Source organism: Seriola dumerili, unplaced genomic scaffold, assembly GCF_002260705.1.
Source record: "Seriola dumerili isolate Sdu_G_001 unplaced genomic scaffold, Sdu_1.0 BDQW01000068.1, whole genome shotgun sequence".
Lineage (NCBI taxonomy): Eukaryota > Metazoa > Chordata > Actinopteri > Carangiformes > Carangidae > Seriola > Seriola dumerili.
In genome coordinates this window covers 13,492,329-13,513,793 of record NW_019174323.1, presented here as the reverse complement: position 1 = coordinate 13,513,793, position 21,465 = coordinate 13,492,329, and the positions used below count along the sequence as shown (strand labels likewise).

Below are 21,465 nucleotides of genomic sequence, written 5' to 3'. Positions count from 1 at the left end.
GGAACAAAATCAAAATATTCAAAAATGCTTACACAATTAACGACTTTACATTCATTTTAAAACATTGTCTCCCTAAACATTCAAATATAACAAATAAATTACAAAATAGCAATGTTCTTTTTGCATAGGCAAAAAATAATAATTTGACTCCAAGTGTATACAATAAATATACAAGACTAGATAGGGAGGCAGACCAAAGAGAAAAGCAAATTTGATCAGATGTACAGTACAGTACACAAAAACACTGATGTTCACATTGAGGTTGGTACTGTGTTAGCTACAGTAAGTCCGGCCTTACTTTAGCCCTTTAGCCGTCACTGTCGATTAGTCCTTTTGCTTGAGCTCCATCGTGGATAAGGACTTTTCAGGCCTTCTTGACTTCCTGTACTTGTAGGCCAACAGGATGGTGGCGAGCAAGAGGACCAGGCCAATGACCAACAGGACCCACTGGCCAGCTAAGGCAGCTGAGCTGTCCACACTCATACCCAGGAAGTCCACTTTATTAGCTTTAACTTCACCTGTAGCTGGACACAAACATGAAATACCGAGTAAAAAGATTGTTTTTCACCCAGAAACTCACTCATTCACAATTAGCAAGCTGCAACTTCTCCACAAGGGGGAGCTGTTCAGTCATTTTCAGAGCCGTTCCACATTTGTGGAAAGAAAGTAAAAGCCACAACGATTCACAAGGAACGCAGAAGGAGATATTTTTGATATCGCCACCTACTGGAGAGAAAACAAATGCTGCAATTTCACACATGTGCCACCTACAGGCAATGAGTATTACATCTACACATCAATGTGTGTGTGTGTGTGTTTTGAGGTTTTTACGTTTTGAACTCCACCACCTGTCAGCTAAATAATTTTATTTATGAGAACTGAACATCAGTGGATATGACATAAAATTCAGTCTGTGGCTTATTTTCTTCTTTTTTTTTAACATGACAATGACGTAAGCTTCACAGTGCCAGATACCAACACGTAAATCACTTCAGTAAAACCCAAGTTTATAATCCAAATATTCAACACCAAAGAACCCACAATGAAAAACAAACTTTCTCTGATCTTTTCTTCTGGCCTATGCATCACACCGCCATTTTTTTTTTTTTTTTACATTTTGTCCCCACTTTGTCTGCAAAGTACCAGGAGGAGGATAGAGGACACACAATGCCACTCAGACTAATATGACTTCTGTACTCTTCAACAGAAAACACTTTTGTAGCTTTATGATGTAAAACCTCAAACAAATGAACAGCAGCTAAAAACATAAAAAGTGCAAGTTGGAATACTTATTGTCTGATAAAAGTATAAAATTGACACAAGATATTACTCTTTCTACCTACAGATGGCGTTAGAAATTAACTTGTCTAAATCTCAAATCTCTAAATATGAGGCTCATTGCATAAAACTGTTGATGCTGACGCTCACAAAATAATCTTAAAATATCTGTCTAAAAAGTTTCTGTGCTGTTATTAATTCCACATCACAAAGGTAGGGCTCCCTTTTAGTGTAAAGAAACAAAACGTCACCTTCTTTTTCCTCCTTTATATTATTTCCACCCTTATTAATTCATTTTTACATCTGAAGTCTATATTTCTTTCTTGATCTCACCAACAACAGCTCCGTTCTCGTTTTCTCACTATCTCTTCCAGGCTCTCTCTCTCACTCTCTCACTAAGACCCTCATCAATCTAATTTGTATACATCCTTTCAGCAGGATCTCATCAGTAAAACAAGAGGAGCAGGAGATTAATTTCACTGTAAGACGCAGCAGAGGAGAAAAACAAAATGAATGCCCCTGTGAGAAGCTAATGTGCATTTTCTTTCTAGGAAGGAGTTCAAAAAACATTTGGCTTGAAGATTGGAAAATGTATTGAACACAAACCTCCAACGAATAGCCTTGCCTACATGCATGTGTCTGTATTAAAGTATGTGGATGTCTCGAATGTATTGGACGTACTTGAAGGTTTCCAGTCGTACTCAGGCCACCCGCGGATATCGTTGTTCTTGTTGTTCTCTTTCTCAAGCCAGTCAATGAGAGGTTGGAAATACTGCATGAGTGGCTGGGCACTCATTTTGGGCTGGCCGGTGATCATGGTCATCGCCTCGGGCCAGGGCTTACTGAAGCCCAGCTTCATCACGTCACTGCAGACAACAACACAGGTCAGAGAGGAGGTCAGGGGAGACGAGGATCAGTAGCAAGAGTGTGTTGTAGAGATAATTACACACATGGCATGAAGCATGTTTTCACCCGCTGCCTGCACTTACAGACACTATAATCTTTCTGCTGTTAGTGTTACAACCATGTCTGTTCTTTATTGACCAAAAAATAAATAAAAAACATAGATTGTTTCCTCGGTCATTTCCAGTATATATATTTCCTGTATATATATATATGTACTGGAAATCATTTTTAATGTTGAAGAGAGTTGAGATTTTATTGTTGTGATGTTTTTCATGTCACAAATGCATCATGAGTTGTGGATGTTACATAAAATATATATTTTTTTGTGTAAAGACTATTAGTGTTTTGGTAGGTGTGTGTGTACTAACCCCAGCAGCTTCCCAGCGTCTGTAGATTTGTAGATATCGCAGGTATGGAGAGGCCCAACATGGTTAGCAGCCTCACACAGAGCCTTGTGGAACTGGAATTGGACGATGAAGCTGACAAAGTACCTGATTGAAGATCAACAGAGACAAACTGTCATAACTTGGCTTCAATGCCGGCAGATAAAACAAGCTGATACTTAATGGCAAATGATTATTTTTACAGCCACATGACTAAGTGCACATTATGTTCTGCTACATATTTATCTTATCTACCCATAGTTGATTAGAGTGTGTCGACGAAATTAACAGGCTGTCTGTGCTCAATTATCAGGAAAGCTGTTTGTTCTGCCAAATCAGGAAAATTTACCTGACGTAAGGCACATTAGCAGGGATGTGGAACTTTGCACCGGGGTCGAAGTCATCCTCAGTGCGGACTACAGGTGGACACAGTCCCTGGTATTTCATTCTGCAATGCAAAGAAGAAGAAGAGTTTAATCTGATTGTTATTTCAGTAAAATCGTTTACAAATTCAAGGAATTATTATACAATGAATCACTTACTCATTAACTTTAAATAATAAATATTAGACATGGTAATCATAAAAGTGCTGATGAACTTTACCTGAGGTTCCACCACTCTTTATTGTACTCGTCCTGTGGGATGCGTCCATCAAATACCTTCCATCTCCACTGGTCCATCAGGTAGCCAAAAGGTAGGAAGGCGATCTTGTCAAGCGCCATGCTCATCAGGAAGTTAATATCACTCTCTGGAGGAAGGGACAGAAACACAGAAACCATGAGCTGAATACTGTTATAACACTACATGCTTCTACAAAACCGAGTCGTAGTCATGGTCAGGGTCACCCACCGACGTTGGCCTCAACTTTGTCCAAGAGGCCGATGCTCTGCAAATGTTTGGGCGTGGACACAGAAAGGGCCAGTACATCACCGATGGCCTCATGGAATCCGGGGTTGGCTCCATCACGGAAGGACACAGGCTGGTCTTTGTACTGCAGGAAGTACTGGACGTGGCCCATCTCATGGTGCACCGTGATCAGGTCATCCATAGTCACAACAGTGCACTGTTTGATCCTGGAGACAAGATAATAATTACAGCAAAGAACCCAGACATCTTACACCTTGCTGGCTTCCATACATTTAATGCTACTGAATACCAAGTAATACATTTATCACTTATCAAATCCAAGAAAATCAATAAAACTGTCAGAGCACCAATGATAAACTACCAATCAGTTAGGTTCAGTACAATGGAAACTGAGGATTAACCTGAAGTCTTTTCGGTTGTAGAAGTCCCATGCCGAGGCATGGCACACCACCTGGCGTCCGTCAGACGGCTTCACTAGCATGGACTTCTTCCAGAACTCCTCTGGCATTGGCTTCAACCCGAGAGAGGTGAAAAACCTGTCCGACTCCTGGAACATTACGGTGGCGTTCCAGTTCTGTGCGGAGATAAAATAGAACATCAGTGAAGATGTTTGTGGCAAGTTTGTCAGACAGTGAGATATTCCACATGTGGAGAAAGCAACAGCTACATCTATAAAATAGATGACTACACAGAGTGTAAACAAATTTAACGTCTAAAAGGACAGAAGGAAACATATGGTCCCCTCAAAAATATGTACAGTATTTAACATCTTCATGCATTATGTGCACTTCACGTAGTTATGGATGACTGCTGCTTTTTGCTGCTTTAATTTAGTGCAGTTAAAATCCTCAGTGTTTATCATCATTTATCCTCTGTATTCATCATTCTGTTTGAGCCTCCACTTTGGCCCACATCCAAGTCTTATTTTTACTGAAAATAACTGATGCTGGCCCTTCTAAAGCTGCAATGTGAGTGGTGTATGAAGTATGAGTGTGTGTTTTTTGTGTGTGTCTGTGTATTCATGTGTGCAGATGTAACAGCTGGTTTATGTGTTCATTCACCTTTGCCACCATAGCTGGCGTGGCGTCAACTTGTGTTGCACTTGGAAAGGGCATGACCAAATCCATTATGCCAGACCACGTCTGTGCCCACATGTTGCCTGAAACGACACAAGTCAGCATACATATATCATATTTCTAAGTTTAAAAAGTTATGGGGGCAAATCATCTTCTGCTCTGCCAGTGTTTAACCAAGTGGGATTTGTGACAGTGAGTCAATCCAATCTCTAACCGTGTGGAGCTGTCACACACAATCTCACGCTTGACGCCTCTGAAAGCAGATTAAATCCTGTCTAAACCCAGATGCATCAACAGCCAAAGACAGAATATTAATGGGGTATGCTCCCGCATAAAAGAAGAGTTTTGGCTGTAGTGTTAGAATCCTTTGCATTCCATATTGAAATACTGGCTGAAGTGACCTCAGCCTGAAAGTCCTGAAAACCAATTTTCTGAGGACCGTGTAAAGCCCTAAATGCTGTACATGTAACCCATGTATTTATTTAATAGGTTTATATTTCACCAAAAATACGTTACTGTGCAGAATGTATTATTTTCCTTGTATATATTTCTTTTTATGTATATGTCTTTTGGGGAGCTTTTATTTTGTTAATAATATTTTTGTTGTGTGACCTTTGACATTTTGACCGTGTCACTTCCTGTCCACTCGCGCTGTTCTCCTCAGTCGCCGTCAGGCTGCGCTGAGTAGAGGTAAGACACTAACACTAGTGCTCTTGTCAATATCGTGTAAAAACGTGGTAAGAGAGTTAAACACAGACATGAATTTTACTATATACAGGTCATAAACACTGGTCCTTGTTGTTATAATAGTTGTTTATATATATAAGTGTGTTTATGTACTTTTATCATGTACAGCATTTTTTGGTAGCATGCTAGTTTCTCGATATCAAGCTAGGCTAATGGAGCTCGGAGATGGTTTCTCATGCGGTTCGCCGCTCTCTCCTTTTCTCCTTTTAAAGTTGTGTATGTAGAAACCTGGTCATGAGAAGTTTTTTATGTAAATTTGATCTGTATCGATGATTTTGTTATAATGTAATGTATGTTTAAATGTATGTTCATATTTTTTATAACATTTTATAAAATTGATGCTGGTGGGTGAGATGATACTTTTTTGAGGAATATTGTAAATTGGAACTATATGATCAATCATGATGTATTTTGCTTATTGATGTAAAAGAAAGTAGTAAATGTAGTAGTATGAGCTGCGCTGAGGAGAGGTGTGCATTTAGGAAACCTGGTCATGAGAAGTTGCTGTACTGATATTATTGTGACACACAGCCCGCAAGAATAAATCTTCCCCCCTGTCTGGCAAGAAAACAGTTGTCCTCCTTGCATCTTTTGACATACACCGACACAATGCAGAGCTGATGGCAAGTTGAAGCACCAGGCCGGCTACATACACAAAGTGTAGTTTAATGAAATCCAGCACAAAAAGCTGCAGCTCTTTAAAGGAAACTGTCCTTGTTACTTACCCAGCAAGTGAGCAGGAATGGGTCCCTTAAGGTTGATGTACTTGGGACCATACTTTTTGTACAAAGCCCTGCGAACATAGGCATGTACGTTCTGATAGAGAGGTTCCAGCTCCTTCCACAGGCTCTCCAGGTCTTGCTCAAAGGTAGGGGTTTCATACAGGGAGCGCCAGAAAGCCCCATTGTCAGAGTGACCTACAGAGAGTGCCAGGGGTGAAGAGCCAACAGTGAGGAGTAGTTTCTCAATAAATGCAGGCAATGCATTGCAAAGCAATTGTAATCTATTTTAAATAATTAAGTAATTAATTCAAATAATGAAAATAATAAACAGCGGAGATTCCAGGGAGTTACTGGTGTTGACCAAGAAATAATCTAGCACATAACCACCTGTAAAACGGCGAAAAACTTTGGTTTTTGTGTGTTTTGAAATGAACAAGGTACAACTTGTTAATTAGCTGTAGAGGTACTGGTAGGTACATTTTGTAACCACTGGACAGAGCTACTCTAGCTGTTTCCCTCAGTTCCCAGTCTTAATGCTAAACTAAGCTAACCATGCAGTTTCTTGCAGTGGTTTGATTTTTACAGACATGAAAGTGGTATCAATCTTCTCATCTAACTTTCGACAAGAAAACACATTAGTGTGAGCAAAATGTCAACTCTGTGTGGCTAAAACTATCTAAGTCAGCCACTTGCCATTGTTAGTAAGTACTGATGGAATAGTGTCAAAAGTGGCTCATTGGCTGCACCAGTTTAAATTGACCAATCAGATTATCTTCACCTTCATAAAAGCTCTGATTCTGAGAAATGAGATTAAAATCAAAGCTGAGCTTGATGCATTTTTCAAGCAAAAGTGATCGGAGAGAAGGTGGATTTACAATGATCCATTTAAGGTCATACCATTTAGTGTGGCTGCTTTGTTGGCCAGTTCAACATATCTCTTGTAATCCTGACGAAGTACTTTTCCAGCAGCATCTCTCCATCCTTTCCAGGCAAATAATAATTCATCATAATCCCTGGACTCTGCCATGATCTTCTGGAGATCTGAAACACAGCACATTCATTTATTACACCAACTGACATTCTGTACACTGTCTTTCATTTGATGTTTCATTTTGTCTTGTTAAATACTTAGAGCAAGATGATAGTTATTGCACCTATTAAAGTTATTAAATTATTTAATGCTAACTAAATGTAAATCCATTCACTTACCAATAATTTAACAATACTTTACCATTAACTATGGTAAGTATTAAGCAGTTACTGCACTGTTTGCTCATATGTTGTATTTGCTTCATTATTCAATTTATTCATTTAACTCCTCATATTAGATTGGCATATATTCCATAGTTTTACCTGGATCCAGAGGGTGGCATGTCCCGTTATCTCTGCAGACCTCAGCCACACTGTACTTGGTCTCCATGTTGGACAGGAGAGTGTTGTACTGAAAAGGTAAAGGCGTCCACCGTGCATTAGATCACAATGAAACCACCAGCAATCTTCTGTTTTTTTGTATTTCTACAGGCACTTTCTACAGCTGCTCAGTCGGACTGACAAGGGTAAGAGCATGTGAAAGCAACATATTGTCAGTTCATATGTTGATAATGTCTGCATTTTGCTCATGGCTACAGGATTTTGAATGGAGCAGCCTTGAATTGGCTTAAATTAGTTTGACATCAACTAAACTGCTTTGTGTTATGCTGCACTGTATTCCCATCTGCACAGCTCCTGGAGCTCTTTCTCCGCTCCCAAAAAAGTTGGCAAAAAGCATAACACGCACACACAATCAAATAAATTCACAGCAGCTGGCTCTTGCTAAGGTTCTCCTCGAACTTGGAACCGTCAGGTTCCAAAACAAGCCCAAAGTATTCGTCCCTCTTGTGCTTATAGTGTATTTAACACTCCTTTAAATTAGGTATTTGTACTATATTCATATTGTACTTCATTGGATGGAGTTTAATCACAGCACACAAGTTGATAGCCATGGAGCTTTAATCAAAATGTAAAGAAGAAAAATATAATAGTATTAATGGCCTTGAAAAGTCTACAGCTTATAATGTTGGACTACTTTGATTGGCTTCTCTAGACAGGCTATATGACTTTTAGTTGATGTTGATGGAAAATGCATCAAGATGTCTTGAAATGCTTGAAGTTATTCCTGCACACATTTCTGGCATCTGTTATAAGTTTGTAAAGACATCTGGAATATGTCCAGCCTCTTATATTTGATGTCAAGGATTTCAAACAGCAGGAATTGCATACATGCTATTGTTACTAGTGTGAGTGAAGCTCAGCCATGCTCCATGTTCATGGTCTGAGACACAGTTCATTTCTGAATATACCTGCAAGATCTAACTTTGTGTATTCTGGGTTAGCGCCATTATTGCTACTAGCTACCATTTTTCTTGTTAGCTAGATTATGTTAGCTAGCTAAAGTGAGTGTGAGCAAATGCCACACACAAATTTCCCTCTAATGATCAATTTTACAGGTTTCCAGAAAGTTGTTCCATCTTTCTTCTACGCTATCATTGTAGTAGTGTGTTTTCATCCACAATGACCTATGTGGTTTTCTGTCTATTACTGTCTTGGAAGAATAACTTAAGATTTCTCCTTGTGATGCAGCACAACCAATAAAACTATTCCTGCCCCCAGAGCAGTTCAGACTTGAAATAAGATTTATAAAACTAAAACCATTTCGTCCTCACCTCTTCCAGCTGTGTCGTGGGCAGTGCGGCCCGCTCGATGTCGCTGAGTTTTTTGATGATGCGTTTGACCGAGGGGTCCTGGAAGTCAGTAGTGTCGTACTGACGGGCCTTCTGTCCGTACTTCAAGGTGTGGGCTGACATCTCCAGGTTTTTCTTAAGCTAGAGAGGAATCATGAAAACTCTTTTAATTTTCCTATTTTTACATTATGTGTCAATGGAAGCAGAGTGATTGGATGGATGGATGGATGGATGGACAGGTTTAAGATACACAGAGAGTTGCATAGGTTTAGTTAAATAGGTAGAAACATGCATACATGGGTCGATTAGTGACTCACTGACTCAATCAATTATTCATTCATTGATACATTTTTGATTAAGCAATCATTTTATTGATTTCCTGATTTAATGCAAAAAAAAATCAACATAAGGTGCAGTCCTTCATGTTTGAATGATGACAGATGATCGAACAATATTACGGTGATCTCAGTGGAGTCGGTCAGTCAGAGGGTCTCACCATTTCCTGCTTATTGGCTTCATTGATGTCAGTGTTGTACTTCCAGGAGGCCTCGGTGTAGGCGTTCCACACCCCCTCAGCTGTACTGTTGTACTCGTCCAGAAACTTCTTTGCATCGAGCTCATCTGTATTCTTGTCTGGGTAAACAAGAAGGAGAATTTCAGCTCGAACGCAGGATGCATACTGTCAATAAAGAGTCATGTACTTTGTATTCTGAAAAATACTATTACATTTTAGCTGAATTGTGACGTGTGATTCATGATAATAATATACATTATATATAATATAATGTGTAAACACCAGAGGTTGTCATGATTTTAGGCATTGGGGATTTTTCTTTTTGTGTATGTGCAGAGAAAAGCTTGGAACCGACAAAAAAAATGTTCTTGCCAATTTTGCATTCTTCTCTTGATATTCTGCTGTTTGTTTACCATTCATTTTGACCACAACTCTCTGTCATGCTCACAGTTCGCTCTTACCAATATCTCCAGGGTAGCCCTCAGGGACGGGTGGGACCCAGTTGAAGTCAGGCCATCCCAAGGTCTCATTTACATTTTGCTTTTTCAGCCACTGAATGATGGGGTCAAAGTATTTCATCAGCGAGCTCGCATCCATCTTGTTGGTGCCAATAGCCTCCTGGAGCACAACAGGCCAAGGTTTAGAAGAGCCAGCCTGGAGAACTTTCCTGGAGAAGGTAGAAGGAAATTGTTTCACACCTTTATTGCTTCCATAAACCATTACTGTGCAGAAAGGAGGTCCAGTAAGATTACATACTTCAAAATAGCGCCTGCTTCTGCGGAGCGGTAGATGTCGCATGTGTGCAGAGGACCGGTGTGGTTGGCTGCTTGGCATAGTTTTTCATGAAACTGGAACTGCAGGATAAAGCTGACAAAATACCTAGAGAGGAAAGATTGTCATCTCATCAGTGCGTCACATTTACTATAGTATTACTTCAGAATATTTGATCAAAAGTACAAAAAGAAAAATATAATGAGACGTGGTAAGAAGAAGATCTAGAAGCAACACAAAAAGTATACAAGCAGGGGACATCTTATAAAAGTTCAAAAACAGCTGATTGTTACAGCCAAGTAAATGAAATTAGTTTTTTGTCGTCTACTTTTTTAGGGCTATTAAAAATTTCCAAACTTCAATACACTGACTAGAAGTACTGAAATGTTTAAATCATAAGAATGTGTTTGTCAGTTTAACTAAATGTGTGTCTAATTAACTGTCCTCCCCCACACTCCTAAGAAAAAAGGGGTTAGATTATTTTCTTACAAACCCACCCTGCCTCTGCAACAAGCTTCCTGCTATTGTGAGGTGACCGTATTGTTAAAAAAACACACTCCAATGCCAGGGATTCAGTCCAAATTACAGCACACAGTACATTAATCCCCAGCTCACTGGGCATTCTTGGATACTAATTCCCTTCACTATTACATACTTTATATACATGCACTGGCTCCATTTAATGGGATTTGAAATTTTAAAGCTGTTGCAGTATGTCTTTGATCCTCTGCTTTACAGCACTTTGTGACAAGTCTGCAACGTTAATCAGACAGCTAGGAAAATACAAATACATGTTACGAAAATATCAATAGCCAAAGCTGATTGTCGTTATCCCTTCATCTTCACAGTGGTGTGGGTGATGCTACCTAATGTATGGCGTGTTTCCAGGGATGTGGTATTTTGCGCCAGGATCAAAGTGTTCCTCTGTACGTCCGGTGGGTTGGCAGATGCCTTGATATTTTGTCCTTTAAAAAAGAAATAAGAAACATGTCTTTAGAACACATTGGCATGTGGTTACATAAGACATAAGTTCTGGAAAGTCACTCAGCCTTTAATGCCTTTTTCGTCTTATTAAGTTTAAGTGTCAGCTGGGTATGTGTGCTCTTTTTCCAGCAGTAGCTCACATCACACAAACACACACACACACACACACACACACACACACTCACTCACTCACACAGTCTGAATGCTAGCCAGCACAACCACTGTTTTCTACTGTAAGAGCAGCTAACCTTTAGGGCAGGGACTCCCTAACCTCACAAACACTCCCCGCTCAGTATCCTTTTGTTATCAGCCGAGCTTTATGGTGCGTTTCAAGTCATTTATTTTAATCGGTCCAGCCCTCAAGTGTTTTGGTTCAGTCTCGCAGCTCTCATACTGTTGCTTTTACTGTTTTACTGTTGCAGCTGTTTTCAGCACAAGAAAAAGCTCTAAAAACCCACTTGTTTACTGCCTGCTCAGCAGTAAACAAGCAGACAGAGACAGTTAGCAACTAGCTGGTGAACATAGTGGAACAGAGAGTGAATACTGGACTTAAATTCATCAGGTGGACATAAACACAGCTCCAAGTGAATGATCATGTTGGTCTGAAACTTCTGGATGTGTAGCTTCATACTTACTGTATAGACATGAGAGTGGTTTTGATCTCGTCAAACTTTCAGGAAGTGAAATATGTGTGTGTCCAAAAAATATGTGAAATATTTTTGTAAGTGTATTAAGCCTGTGTGTGAAAGCCTACCTGAGGTACCACCACTCGGAGTTGTACCGCTCTGGAGGAGTGCGTCCACTGAACACACCCCACCTCCACTGGTCGATGAGGTAGCCAAAGGGAAGGAAGGCGATCTTCTCCAGAGCCATCTTCAACAGGTAGTTGATATCAGTTTCTGATGTAAAAAAAAATCAAGATTTTATTTTTGAAACATTTGTTCATAAATATTTAAGAAGTCATCATTCGGTTCTGTGAGAGGGTATTTATGTCTGTCTTATTCTCTTTACCTTCGTCAGAGACCACAGAATCCAGCAGATTAATGGTATGCAGATGTTTGGGTGTGGAAACGGACAGAGACAAAACATCGCCAATAGCCTCGTGGAAGCCGGGGTTGGCTCCACGACGGTAGCCCACAGGCTGGTCCTTGTACTGCAGGTAATACTGGATGTGCCCCATCTCATGGTGTACGGTGAAGAGCTGCTCCATCGTGACTGTGGTGCACTGCTTGATCCTACAGAGGATCAAACATCAATTTATTCATTAATATGTGATTAATAACTTTAACAAGATTCAGATTTATTTCAAGGATCTTTATAGTCACTGCCCGTAAATTTTTTTAATCCCTTTTAAGTAAAACGGCTTCATGTATGAGTCCTACACGATTCAAAGATTTTTTTGTTCAGTGTACAATAATCACAATATATTTGTATTATATTTATATATATTTATTTACTTTGTATGTTTGTGCAACGCTTGTGCTTTGAATGAAGTGTCACTCTAACTCGCTAAATAACTGACTTGCAGCTGCATTAGTAGATTTTACCTGAAGTCCTTGCGGTTGTAAAAGTCCCAGGCAGACGCATGGCACACCACCTCTCGGCCTTCGGGCTTCTCCAGCATCGACTCATCCCAGAACTCCTGAGGCATCGGCTCTAAACCTAGAGAGGTGAAGAACTCCTCGGCTACACGAAACATGTTTGTGGCATTGTAGCCCTGTGAAGAGGAAACAATCAGACGTTTCAAAATTCACCTCAGTGCCCTTTTTGCTGGTGAGTTACCATCTGCAAGAACTATAGAAGCACCCCACCCCCCACCCCCCGCCTATATAATATCCCATCCCAGTAGCATGAAATCTTTCCAACACACTTACTTGTCTGACCATTTCATCAGTCACATCCATGTTGGGTTTGTTAGGAAATGGGATCATCATACCATAAATATTGTTCCAGGTCTGGGCCCACATATTTCCTGAGAGTGAGGAAGAAAACACACTTAAGCAACAATTCTGACTTGTTATGGTACATTGCACACATCAAGCACTATAGGAAATGCCTACATGCAGCATGTTCATTCATGGTAAAGAGATAAGCACACAGAGCTACGTGCCCTGGTGTGTCTGCATCTTAATAGTTGTATTGTCCCTGGTGTGTTTGAGGCTCTCATTAAGTAATGGCTGTTTATGCTGGGGATTGTATGAAAATTCCTGGGGTGAAGAGGAGGGCTGAATCTTATGTTTGACTTTTTGAAAAGACAAGACCCTTGCCAAGGTTAATAATGTTTAGTTTGGACCCTCCACTTGACTTGACTTGAAAAAAACGCAACTACTGGATCCGGTTCCAAGTTGGTAAAATATCCGATTCGCTACGCTCTGCGGCCAACAAATTCCTTAACGAAGCTGTCATTCACAATATGTCTTTGAAAATATCTTTTTTCTCTTTTCTCTCTGGGCATCGGCAGTGAAAAATGAACTGGAGACATATGAGATAAGTAGATTCAAATTTGATTCAAATTTGACCTACTCAACTGTAGGTCTGTTGCAGATAATAATGCGCCATAAAGTGACGGCTACTTTGACCTGGGAGAAATGGTGCACTCTTCACATGAATGTTCGCTATTAGCTACAAGGATTTGGTGTTTGTTAAAACTGACACAGCAACTAGCAAACAAAGCCCTGATAAAGAATCATGATTTTTGTCTTTTGCATATGGCAAAATACATCTATGACACACATGGGGCCTTTTTCATGTAACCATTTTGCAAGAGAAGGGTGATATAGAATATAAATCTGCCCCCCACCCCATCAAAAAGACCAAAACAAACAGTTACAGTGAAACAGACTCCAGTACCTTTTGCAAAAAAAGATAAAATACATAATCCCCTCTTTTCTGACCACTCCTACCTAATAAATGTTATACAGTTTCTTATGTAATGCATGGCATTGTACCTAGTAGGTGGGCAGGAATAGGTCCTTTCAGGTTGATGTACTTGGGACCGTACTGTTTGTAGAGCTGGCGGCGCACAAAGGCATGCAGGTTCTGGTAAAGAGGCTCAATGGTTCTGTAGAGTTTCTCCAAATCCTCCTCAAAGGTCTCAGTCTCATACCAAGACCGCCAGTCAGCTCCAGTGTCGGCAAATCCTAAACAGGTCAAAATGTTAAGGTTTTTTTCATTTCATTTCTATTCCTGGACTCTCCTCATTCTTTCATTATGTCATTCTAATCAAATGAATGAAATATTTGTAGGCATTATTAACCTTGTGCTCTCAATTACAAAAGTCACGAGAAAGTTCTTACCATCAGCTTGAGACGCTTTGTTGCTGAGCTCCACAAACTTGGGGTAGTGCTGCTTGAGAGGTACGCCTGACGCATTGTGCCAGCCCTCCCAGACGTACAGCAGTCTCTTGTAGCTCCTGGAGTTGGCCATGATATCTGTGAGATCTGCCAAATGAAAAAGAAATGCACCACACCTTCAGTCATAAAGGTTATGAAATATTGAGGAGCACAAACAATAGGTGTCAAGGTTTTTCTCAAACAATTCAGAGACATTGGTGTTTAGATGACTCCGTGCTCTATCAGCAGGAAAGTGCCCAAACAGACACATTATCCAAGAGATAAGCTTTGAGTTATGGCAACTCCATATTCATGTAGGCATCATGTAAAACAACATTTGTCTTCAAAATGCCAGCAAGGGAAATGAAGGTGAGAGCTGAAGACACATTAGATATTTGGACTGGTGGGAAAACAGTGGGTTGGTTATTTTTAATGACAGCAGTGCTCTCCATGTGAAGGGATGTGCCAGATACTTTGAGTAATCCTGTTCCAGGGTGTTTCCAAGATTACAAAACCAATAGTTATTATGTAGACTTCACCATGACAACAGTAAATAATCTTTTGTTTAATGAGCATTTTTTTCCAGTAGTATTAATGGTTTTTGCTTTACTCGTCGTACTGTGTGTGTTGGCAAGCATTTTCTCATAATTATGTCTGGTGGAAGGTTGCTGATAAAGCACAGGAGGCCGTTGTTCACAATACATGGCTGTAGCGTTAAAAGCTACTGATGATGTTTCTATAGCTTTTTACTTAACACTCACAGGCACATCCTTAACACTTCCTGTGGAGACCTCTCTAAAGTCATTTTGCTCATCCTGTTACTTTCCAGGAGCCGATAAGATCTTAACCACTTATAATTGTTCCTAGACTTCCCCTCCACATTGTTGTTTATATAATATACCTCAACGTTGCTCTGTTCCTGTTTCTTCCAGTGAACACCAAAACATCTACGTCATATAATGCATGCATTTTCAGCCACAAACTGAGTAGTCAGACTATATTTACTCACGAGGTTCAAGGCTCCAGCTTATGTTTGGTTCTGGATGCACCTTGGCTGTTGAATAGATATTATCCATGGTGCTGAGAATGGTGTTGTACTGCAAGGAAAAGAGATTGGAAGTCATTCTTTGGTGCTCAAAAGACAAATACACAATTACAAGAACTCACAGCCAATTTTCCATTCGAAGATATAAAACAAACCTCCTCTCTCTCTTTCGGGGGCAGATTGGCGGCTCCCAGGGTCATGATCTTTTCCATCAGCTTCGCGTCTGTGGGGTCGGGGAGAGAGTCGAGAAGCTCGCGGGTGAAGACCTGCTTGGCCTTTAACCCCCAGGCTTCAGAGAACGCCTGCTCCTCAAGGGATGCTTGTATCTAAAGGTGAGAGGAGGAGGAAGCGAATGACAGTGATATGTTGAATTGCTCCACTTCTGCAATAACAGTAAAGAAACAAAGAGCTGTCATGAGGCGGCAATGAATATGTAGCAACAGACATTTTAGCTTCTTCATGCCTTCAAGCATGTTTTTAGAAAAGCAGGCAAGATGTATATTTTATTATTTAGAATATTTTCCTATGTAGTCGATCATTTTTGCAATCGTGATGTGCATCAAGAGTAGACGGTGGGCAGAATGGAGAGTAGCAGTATCAGACTTCTTGACACATTTTGGATGGATTGTCATGAAATTTTGCAGAGAATTTCACACTCCTTCAGAGAGGGAAGTTTAATGATGCTGTTGATCACCAGACTTGAATCCTACAGAATTTGTTGATTCCCTTGATTCGACTTTTCCCCTTACACAGATCACCATGCTATTTAGGCTTTTTGAATTTTTATCATCCTCTGACTTTTTATCGGGGGACAGAATTGTGCAATACTTAAGTTTTCCTTATCTAACTGTTTGGTTTTCTTATGAAAAAGAATACAGCTTCAGTCTTGTTATTCCACCCCCATACATCTTAATTTGTGGCTCATTGTTTCTTAACAGCTGCACCAACACGTCTTCCTTCTGGGATCGATAAAGTGTTCATCCGTCTATTGGGGGCAAGGACGGAGCAGCAAAATAACCCTCGCTCAAGGATCATATTTTGACAAACTGCCTTTGTGACTCTCTCTGGAAGGTCATGGACATATTCGCCTTTTCAGTATACAATGACAGTGCTGGAAGAATGGATGGAGTCAAGGCTGCCATAGAACACCGCATGGATTGTATATGTGCTGCACATTGATTTGCTCCTATTCAACATGATGAACTACTGTTGTATACTGTGTACTGCATATATACTGCACCTTTGTATTTTAACCCAAGACATAAAAATGGTGTTTTATTGTGTTGCAACCCCCTCACTACATGTCATGTTAAATTGAAGCAAGCTGAATTAGTCTCACTTCAAAAATTAGAAAATATATCTATCTGCACACACCTAAATGTTGATGTAACCGGAGCAATGTGTCAGCAGCCACGCCAGTTTGTCAACACACATCCTGCTCAAAGTGACAGAACAGTAGCTTCATTCCACTAATGTTTTCATTGAAGCCTTTCTTGTCTTTCTGTCCCGAGCCCTCGCTGAGATAAGAGGCTGCAGGAGGGAAAACTGGTGACAGTGAGCTAAAGTATTAACTCTGACCTTTGAGCACTTCCTCTCAATCTCTGTCTTTTTCCTAGTTGTTTTTTTTTCCTACAACCACCCATCCAATCAGACAATCAGGCCGTCAGCAAATAATAAAGATAAGGCTGAAATGCTTTTCAGCTGAATTTCTTTCACTCAAGGTCTTTATGTTACACAGGCTGCAATGTGTGTTGTGATGGTTACGGTGTTACAGTAACTTGTCTGTTAATGGTTCTACTTACTCATTGACCCTTTATAAACAACCTGTGTGTGTATCTGGACTTTATTCCACTTCTCCTTTCCCATTACACTCTTTGACTGTTAGCTTCTAAGGTAAGTAAATTAAAGTTAGTATTTATATAAAGGGGTTATTTTGAAGATATTTGCTACTGGAATAGTTGAAACTGAAAAAAAACCCCAATATTATTTGGTATTTGGTATGTGTCCAAAATGATTTAATAGTACTTCAAAATCAAAATCGCATGGAAAAGCAGTAAAATTAAAGATGGAGCCTCAGGTCAGGTTGGGACACTTGACGGCAGCTGATGTTTCACTCTGAGGTTCCAAGGACAGCGGTCACTGATATCCACTCATCAGTTTTTATTCAGCATGATTAGAGGCATGTGAACTGATCCTTCATTCTCTTTGATCCTCTACACCCTCACCTCTGAAGGTGCAAGGGCTGAAGAGGAAGAGAAGTGTGTTCGTGTGTTTCTGTGTGTGTGTTATGATTTTTTTCCATTCCTGTCCAGCACTACATCACTGCCAGGTTATTTTACTAATTTTACTTACAGTGCAGCATAAGTTGAATGCCAACATTAGAAAATATCACTGTCAGGCTGAATGGTCATGCCCCCCACCCTCACCCCCACCCATCCCTGGCTGCCAGATCAGATGCAGCTCAGTGCTCTGATTCACTTTGATCCCATCTTTGAACTGTCCAGGGAAAAAAAAAAAAAATCATGTTCATACACGGCAACTACAACCCTACTCATCTTTCAGCTTACATCCTGGACACATTCTGGTGAGCAAACCACATTCTGCAGCCTGACCCTGTTGACACTGGTGTGGTTTTACACCTGTTTGGTGGATCAGGAGACTAGTTCCCAAAGCCTGGATAGTGTAGTGAAATCCTGCTGTGACAGCTGTCCAAGCACACAAAGCAAAGAAAAATCCCAGGCTTCGCACTGAGTATGTCCATTTGACAATTTGCTTTCCTGAGTCTGCGTATGACTGAGTGAGCTTGTACTGTTCGCACATACCCATGAATATGAGTGTGTCGACTGCTGCGCCTGAAGGCAAGTAAATACTCTTTCACACCTCTACAGTTTCATTGGCTCCTTTAACCTCCTGCCTGGCTGTACTTTTATTGCCGGCGTCCACTCTCCCTCATCTTCAGTGTTTATGCAAATGTTCCTCAGTCATATGGAAGGATGAAACTCTAAAACCATTGCAATTTGCTATTGCTCTAAGCTCCATTTTGAAATTCCTGCAAAACTGAGGCATTTTATTGACTGCAATTATTGCAGTGTTGGACCATAAAGACTATCAGCGTGTGTAAAACCGCTTGCTATAGCGGGTGCATCCATCTGGAGAAACTGTATTGAGCAGAAAATATCATAAAACAGACAGTTAAACAAATAAACAGCCAACATAATAGCACGAAAGACCCCCTAGAAATTTATTCAAAACTTGAAGACGTTCACACCACAGGCATTCAGATCTATTTTATATTACCAGTGACACACAAGCTGAGTTGGCTGTGCTGGGAGGAAGCTGAGCATGTAATTCTGGAGGGAGATGAATAGGGGTGATCTCCAAATCATGCAGGGCTCAGCTACACAGAAACCCTTGACCATGCATGCATTTGCGGTGACGAGGTGCCAGTACTGGCGAGAGCTGATCGAAATGGGCCTCAAAATCATACCAGCGTGAGAGAAAGGTTCAGCCAACACGTCACCCTCTAAGCCCAACGAGTTGTCCTACCTGAAGCTTGGAGTTGTGGTCTGTTAAGTTGGTGTTGTAGTTCCAGCTGGCAGAGACGCTGTGGAATAACACCTGCTCGGCAGTGGTGTTGTAGTCACTGAGGAACGCCAGTGCATCAGCCGTGGTATTTGAATATTCCCCTGGAAGCCAGTTTGCTGGCAGAGCCACACTGAGTCCTAAGACTGGCAGCAGCAGCAGCACAGACCACAGAAACCTGTCCACAGTAGTGCCCATGGCTAGCTCCCACCACAGGCAGAGTGGAAGAGAAAAGCTGAATGTGGAAGAGTTAGAAGGAAGGGCTAAAAATACACTTTCTCCAATGAAGTGAGAGTACACCTTTCCCCTGTAGCTGTTGTCTCATCTACTCCTTCACTGCTCACTCCTTAGCTTCCCAGCCTGGCTGCTGGTGAAATACACAGAAGCCAAAGCGAGCTTCTTTTTAAGTGCCAGTTTAACCCAGCCCACACTTCTCTGCAGCCTTCCCTCTTACCACTTTACAGCAGTGGACATGTTTCCCCCCCAGTTCCCTTCCCTACTACTCCTATCTCCTATCTCCTATCTCCTCTCCCTCCCTCCCCTCTCTATTTAGCAGCCTGCCAGGATTACGACGGCTGGCTGTATCTTTGATCAGATCTAAGTTTCTATAACTGTTGAAGATGAGAGATTAGATGTGACACACCGGCTCAGTGTGCCTGTGTGCCTGTTTGCCTGACTGGAGAGTGGCGGCTCCTCAATAACCAGCACTGGAGTGTCTGGGGAGGGACTCCACATACTTTGCTCTCAGTTCCCTCCTTCAGCTTAGTGACAACAGAGGGAGGGGGAGTTATAAAGACAGGGGGAATGAAAGAGAGAGGGGATAGGGAATGAAGAGTAAGGGTTGAAAAGGCTGTGAGAGATTTGGAGAAAAAATGAGATGGAAGCAAAAAACAGGGAAAAGGACTCAACTTTTATGCAGAATGCAAAAATAAACAGTGTATTTTCTTGAACATTTACCCCACCGAGAGTTTGCAAGAGCCCCAGAAAAATCATTTTAAAAGGGGATGTCATTTACTGTTCGGGTTAACTGCCGAGACAGCTGACACGTCTTTTTTCAAGAACGAGCAGGATCACGGCTGTCAAGCAGTGGAGGGAATTTCAAGCTGTCTCCATTGTTGGCATCTTTATGGTAAAAAATCCACTGGGTATAGTCCCACTGTACCGTACCATGTGGTAAGCTCTATTTCTGCTAGCTGTTGCACATAAAAAAAAAAAAGCTATAGCACAGCCTATAATGTCTGACTGTGTAGTGTACAGTCAGATTAGCAGAGCAGAAACAAACCACGGTTTATTTCCTCCATTTGAGGGAATACGAATCATCAATCTTGTCATGTGTAAATAAGCCAAGTTTACTGAGTTGTGAGGGTAGTTCAAATGTTACAGAACACAAACACAGATTTAATGAAAGGATATATAATCCTACACTGCACATTATAGATCGCATACAAACCACATTGCCATATGCAGAGTTAAAAGCAAATCATTTGTACACTCTGAAACGTGCATTTACTGGTATTGTGGCCATTTAAAAGCAACAGAAAACAATCTGTAAAACCATATTCTGACCTTTAAGTGACCTTTAGGTGAACTTGTTTGCAAATGGTTGCAGGAGAAGACACTCATCAGCAATCAATTGAAGTCATGTTTCTGGCCCCTTGATGCTCTGTTTTCTCTCCACCAAGAGAGATATCTGTTAAAACACAGCTGAGGGGATTTACACATCGAAATGATAATTCTCTGTTCGTCATCACAAGCGACCTCTTTCACATTACACATAGTCATTTGATCCATTGCTTTTATTAAAAATATTGATTATAGTAGCTTTAGTTTCTTTTGCCTTAGTCTAGTAATATCAAGAAGTCAATGACTGTCACTGTTATCCTGTCACTCACTGTTATTCAATATGGTATCAAGCAAACGTTGAGTCTGAGGTTTTAATGTGACAGATGCCTCCAATTCCAATTCAGTGCATTTATCCTGCTAAGGTCTGCAGAGCTGCAGAGCTGTCTGTAACCACGTGACCTGGTTCATTGCACCATTTCATTCATTGCAACAAATACTATATTCAGTCAGAGAGATTGAGTGTCTTCCCAGACGTCACCGACCGAGCACAAACAAGATGGTGCTCTTGTGAACTTAATTGGCTCTCTGTCACATTCACCCTGAAATCCCTTTCATGTTTTATGATGCCACGATCACGCACTGTCAAAATCCTTCCTTCCTGCTTCTGTTGCTACCAACCAGCTAATCATTACCCCGACCCTGGGCCCTGACTGGACATGGTGGTCAAACTACTGCACTTACACTTTCAACAAGGATTAAAATATAAACCACCACCAGATAATATGTGCCTGCTTTCTTCCCTCTCTTTATTTTCTTTGTGTAATGTTCAGTAACAGTTTCTTCAAATAAAACCATCATTTATGTTTCTTAGTATGACAAAATCATATACAGTTAGGCCCAGAAATATTTGGACAGTGACACAAGTTTTGTTATTTTAGCTGTTTACGAAAACATATTCAGGATACAATTATATAA

The 21,465-nt window shown here is 40.7% G+C and overlaps 1 protein-coding gene across 1 annotated transcript; it reads right to left on the bottom strand.

Annotated features, from left to right (window-relative positions):
* Positions 1–36: 36 nt before the first annotated feature.
* ace (angiotensin I converting enzyme) lies at positions 37–19,404 on the bottom strand. Its single transcript, XM_022743443.1, has 25 exons — positions 18,892–19,404; positions 15,501–15,671; positions 15,310–15,397; positions 14,265–14,408; positions 13,917–14,108; positions 12,843–12,940; positions 12,516–12,685; positions 11,980–12,203; positions 11,723–11,867; positions 10,851–10,949; positions 9,970–10,092; positions 9,675–9,880; positions 9,196–9,332; positions 8,682–8,840; positions 7,333–7,420; positions 6,877–7,020; positions 5,983–6,174; positions 4,496–4,593; positions 3,836–4,008; positions 3,417–3,640; positions 3,171–3,315; positions 2,917–3,015; positions 2,553–2,675; positions 1,960–2,144; positions 37–524 (listed from the first exon to the last, which is right to left on the bottom strand). The coding sequence occupies exons 1-25, from the start codon at positions 19,123–19,125 to the stop codon at positions 325–327; spliced, it is 3,861 nt and encodes a 1,286-aa protein (XP_022599164.1). The 5' UTR covers positions 19,126–19,404; the 3' UTR covers positions 37–324.
* Between the last annotated feature and the right edge of the window lie 2,061 nt (positions 19,405–21,465).

Excerpts from the sequence above, each read along its gene's own strand:
- ace (XM_022743443.1), bottom strand. The coding sequence starts at position 19,125 with ATGGGCACTACTGTGGACAGGTTTCTGTGGTCTGTGCTGCTGCTGCTG. Across the intron at positions 12,941-13,916 it reads TATTCCTGCCCACCTACTAG|GAAATATGTGGGCCCAGACC; the intron begins GTACAATGCCAT and ends CCTCACTCTCAG. Across the intron at positions 12,686-12,842 it reads CTGATGAAATGGTCAGACAA|GGCTACAATGCCACAAACAT; the intron begins GTAAGTGTGTTG and ends TCCTCTTCACAG.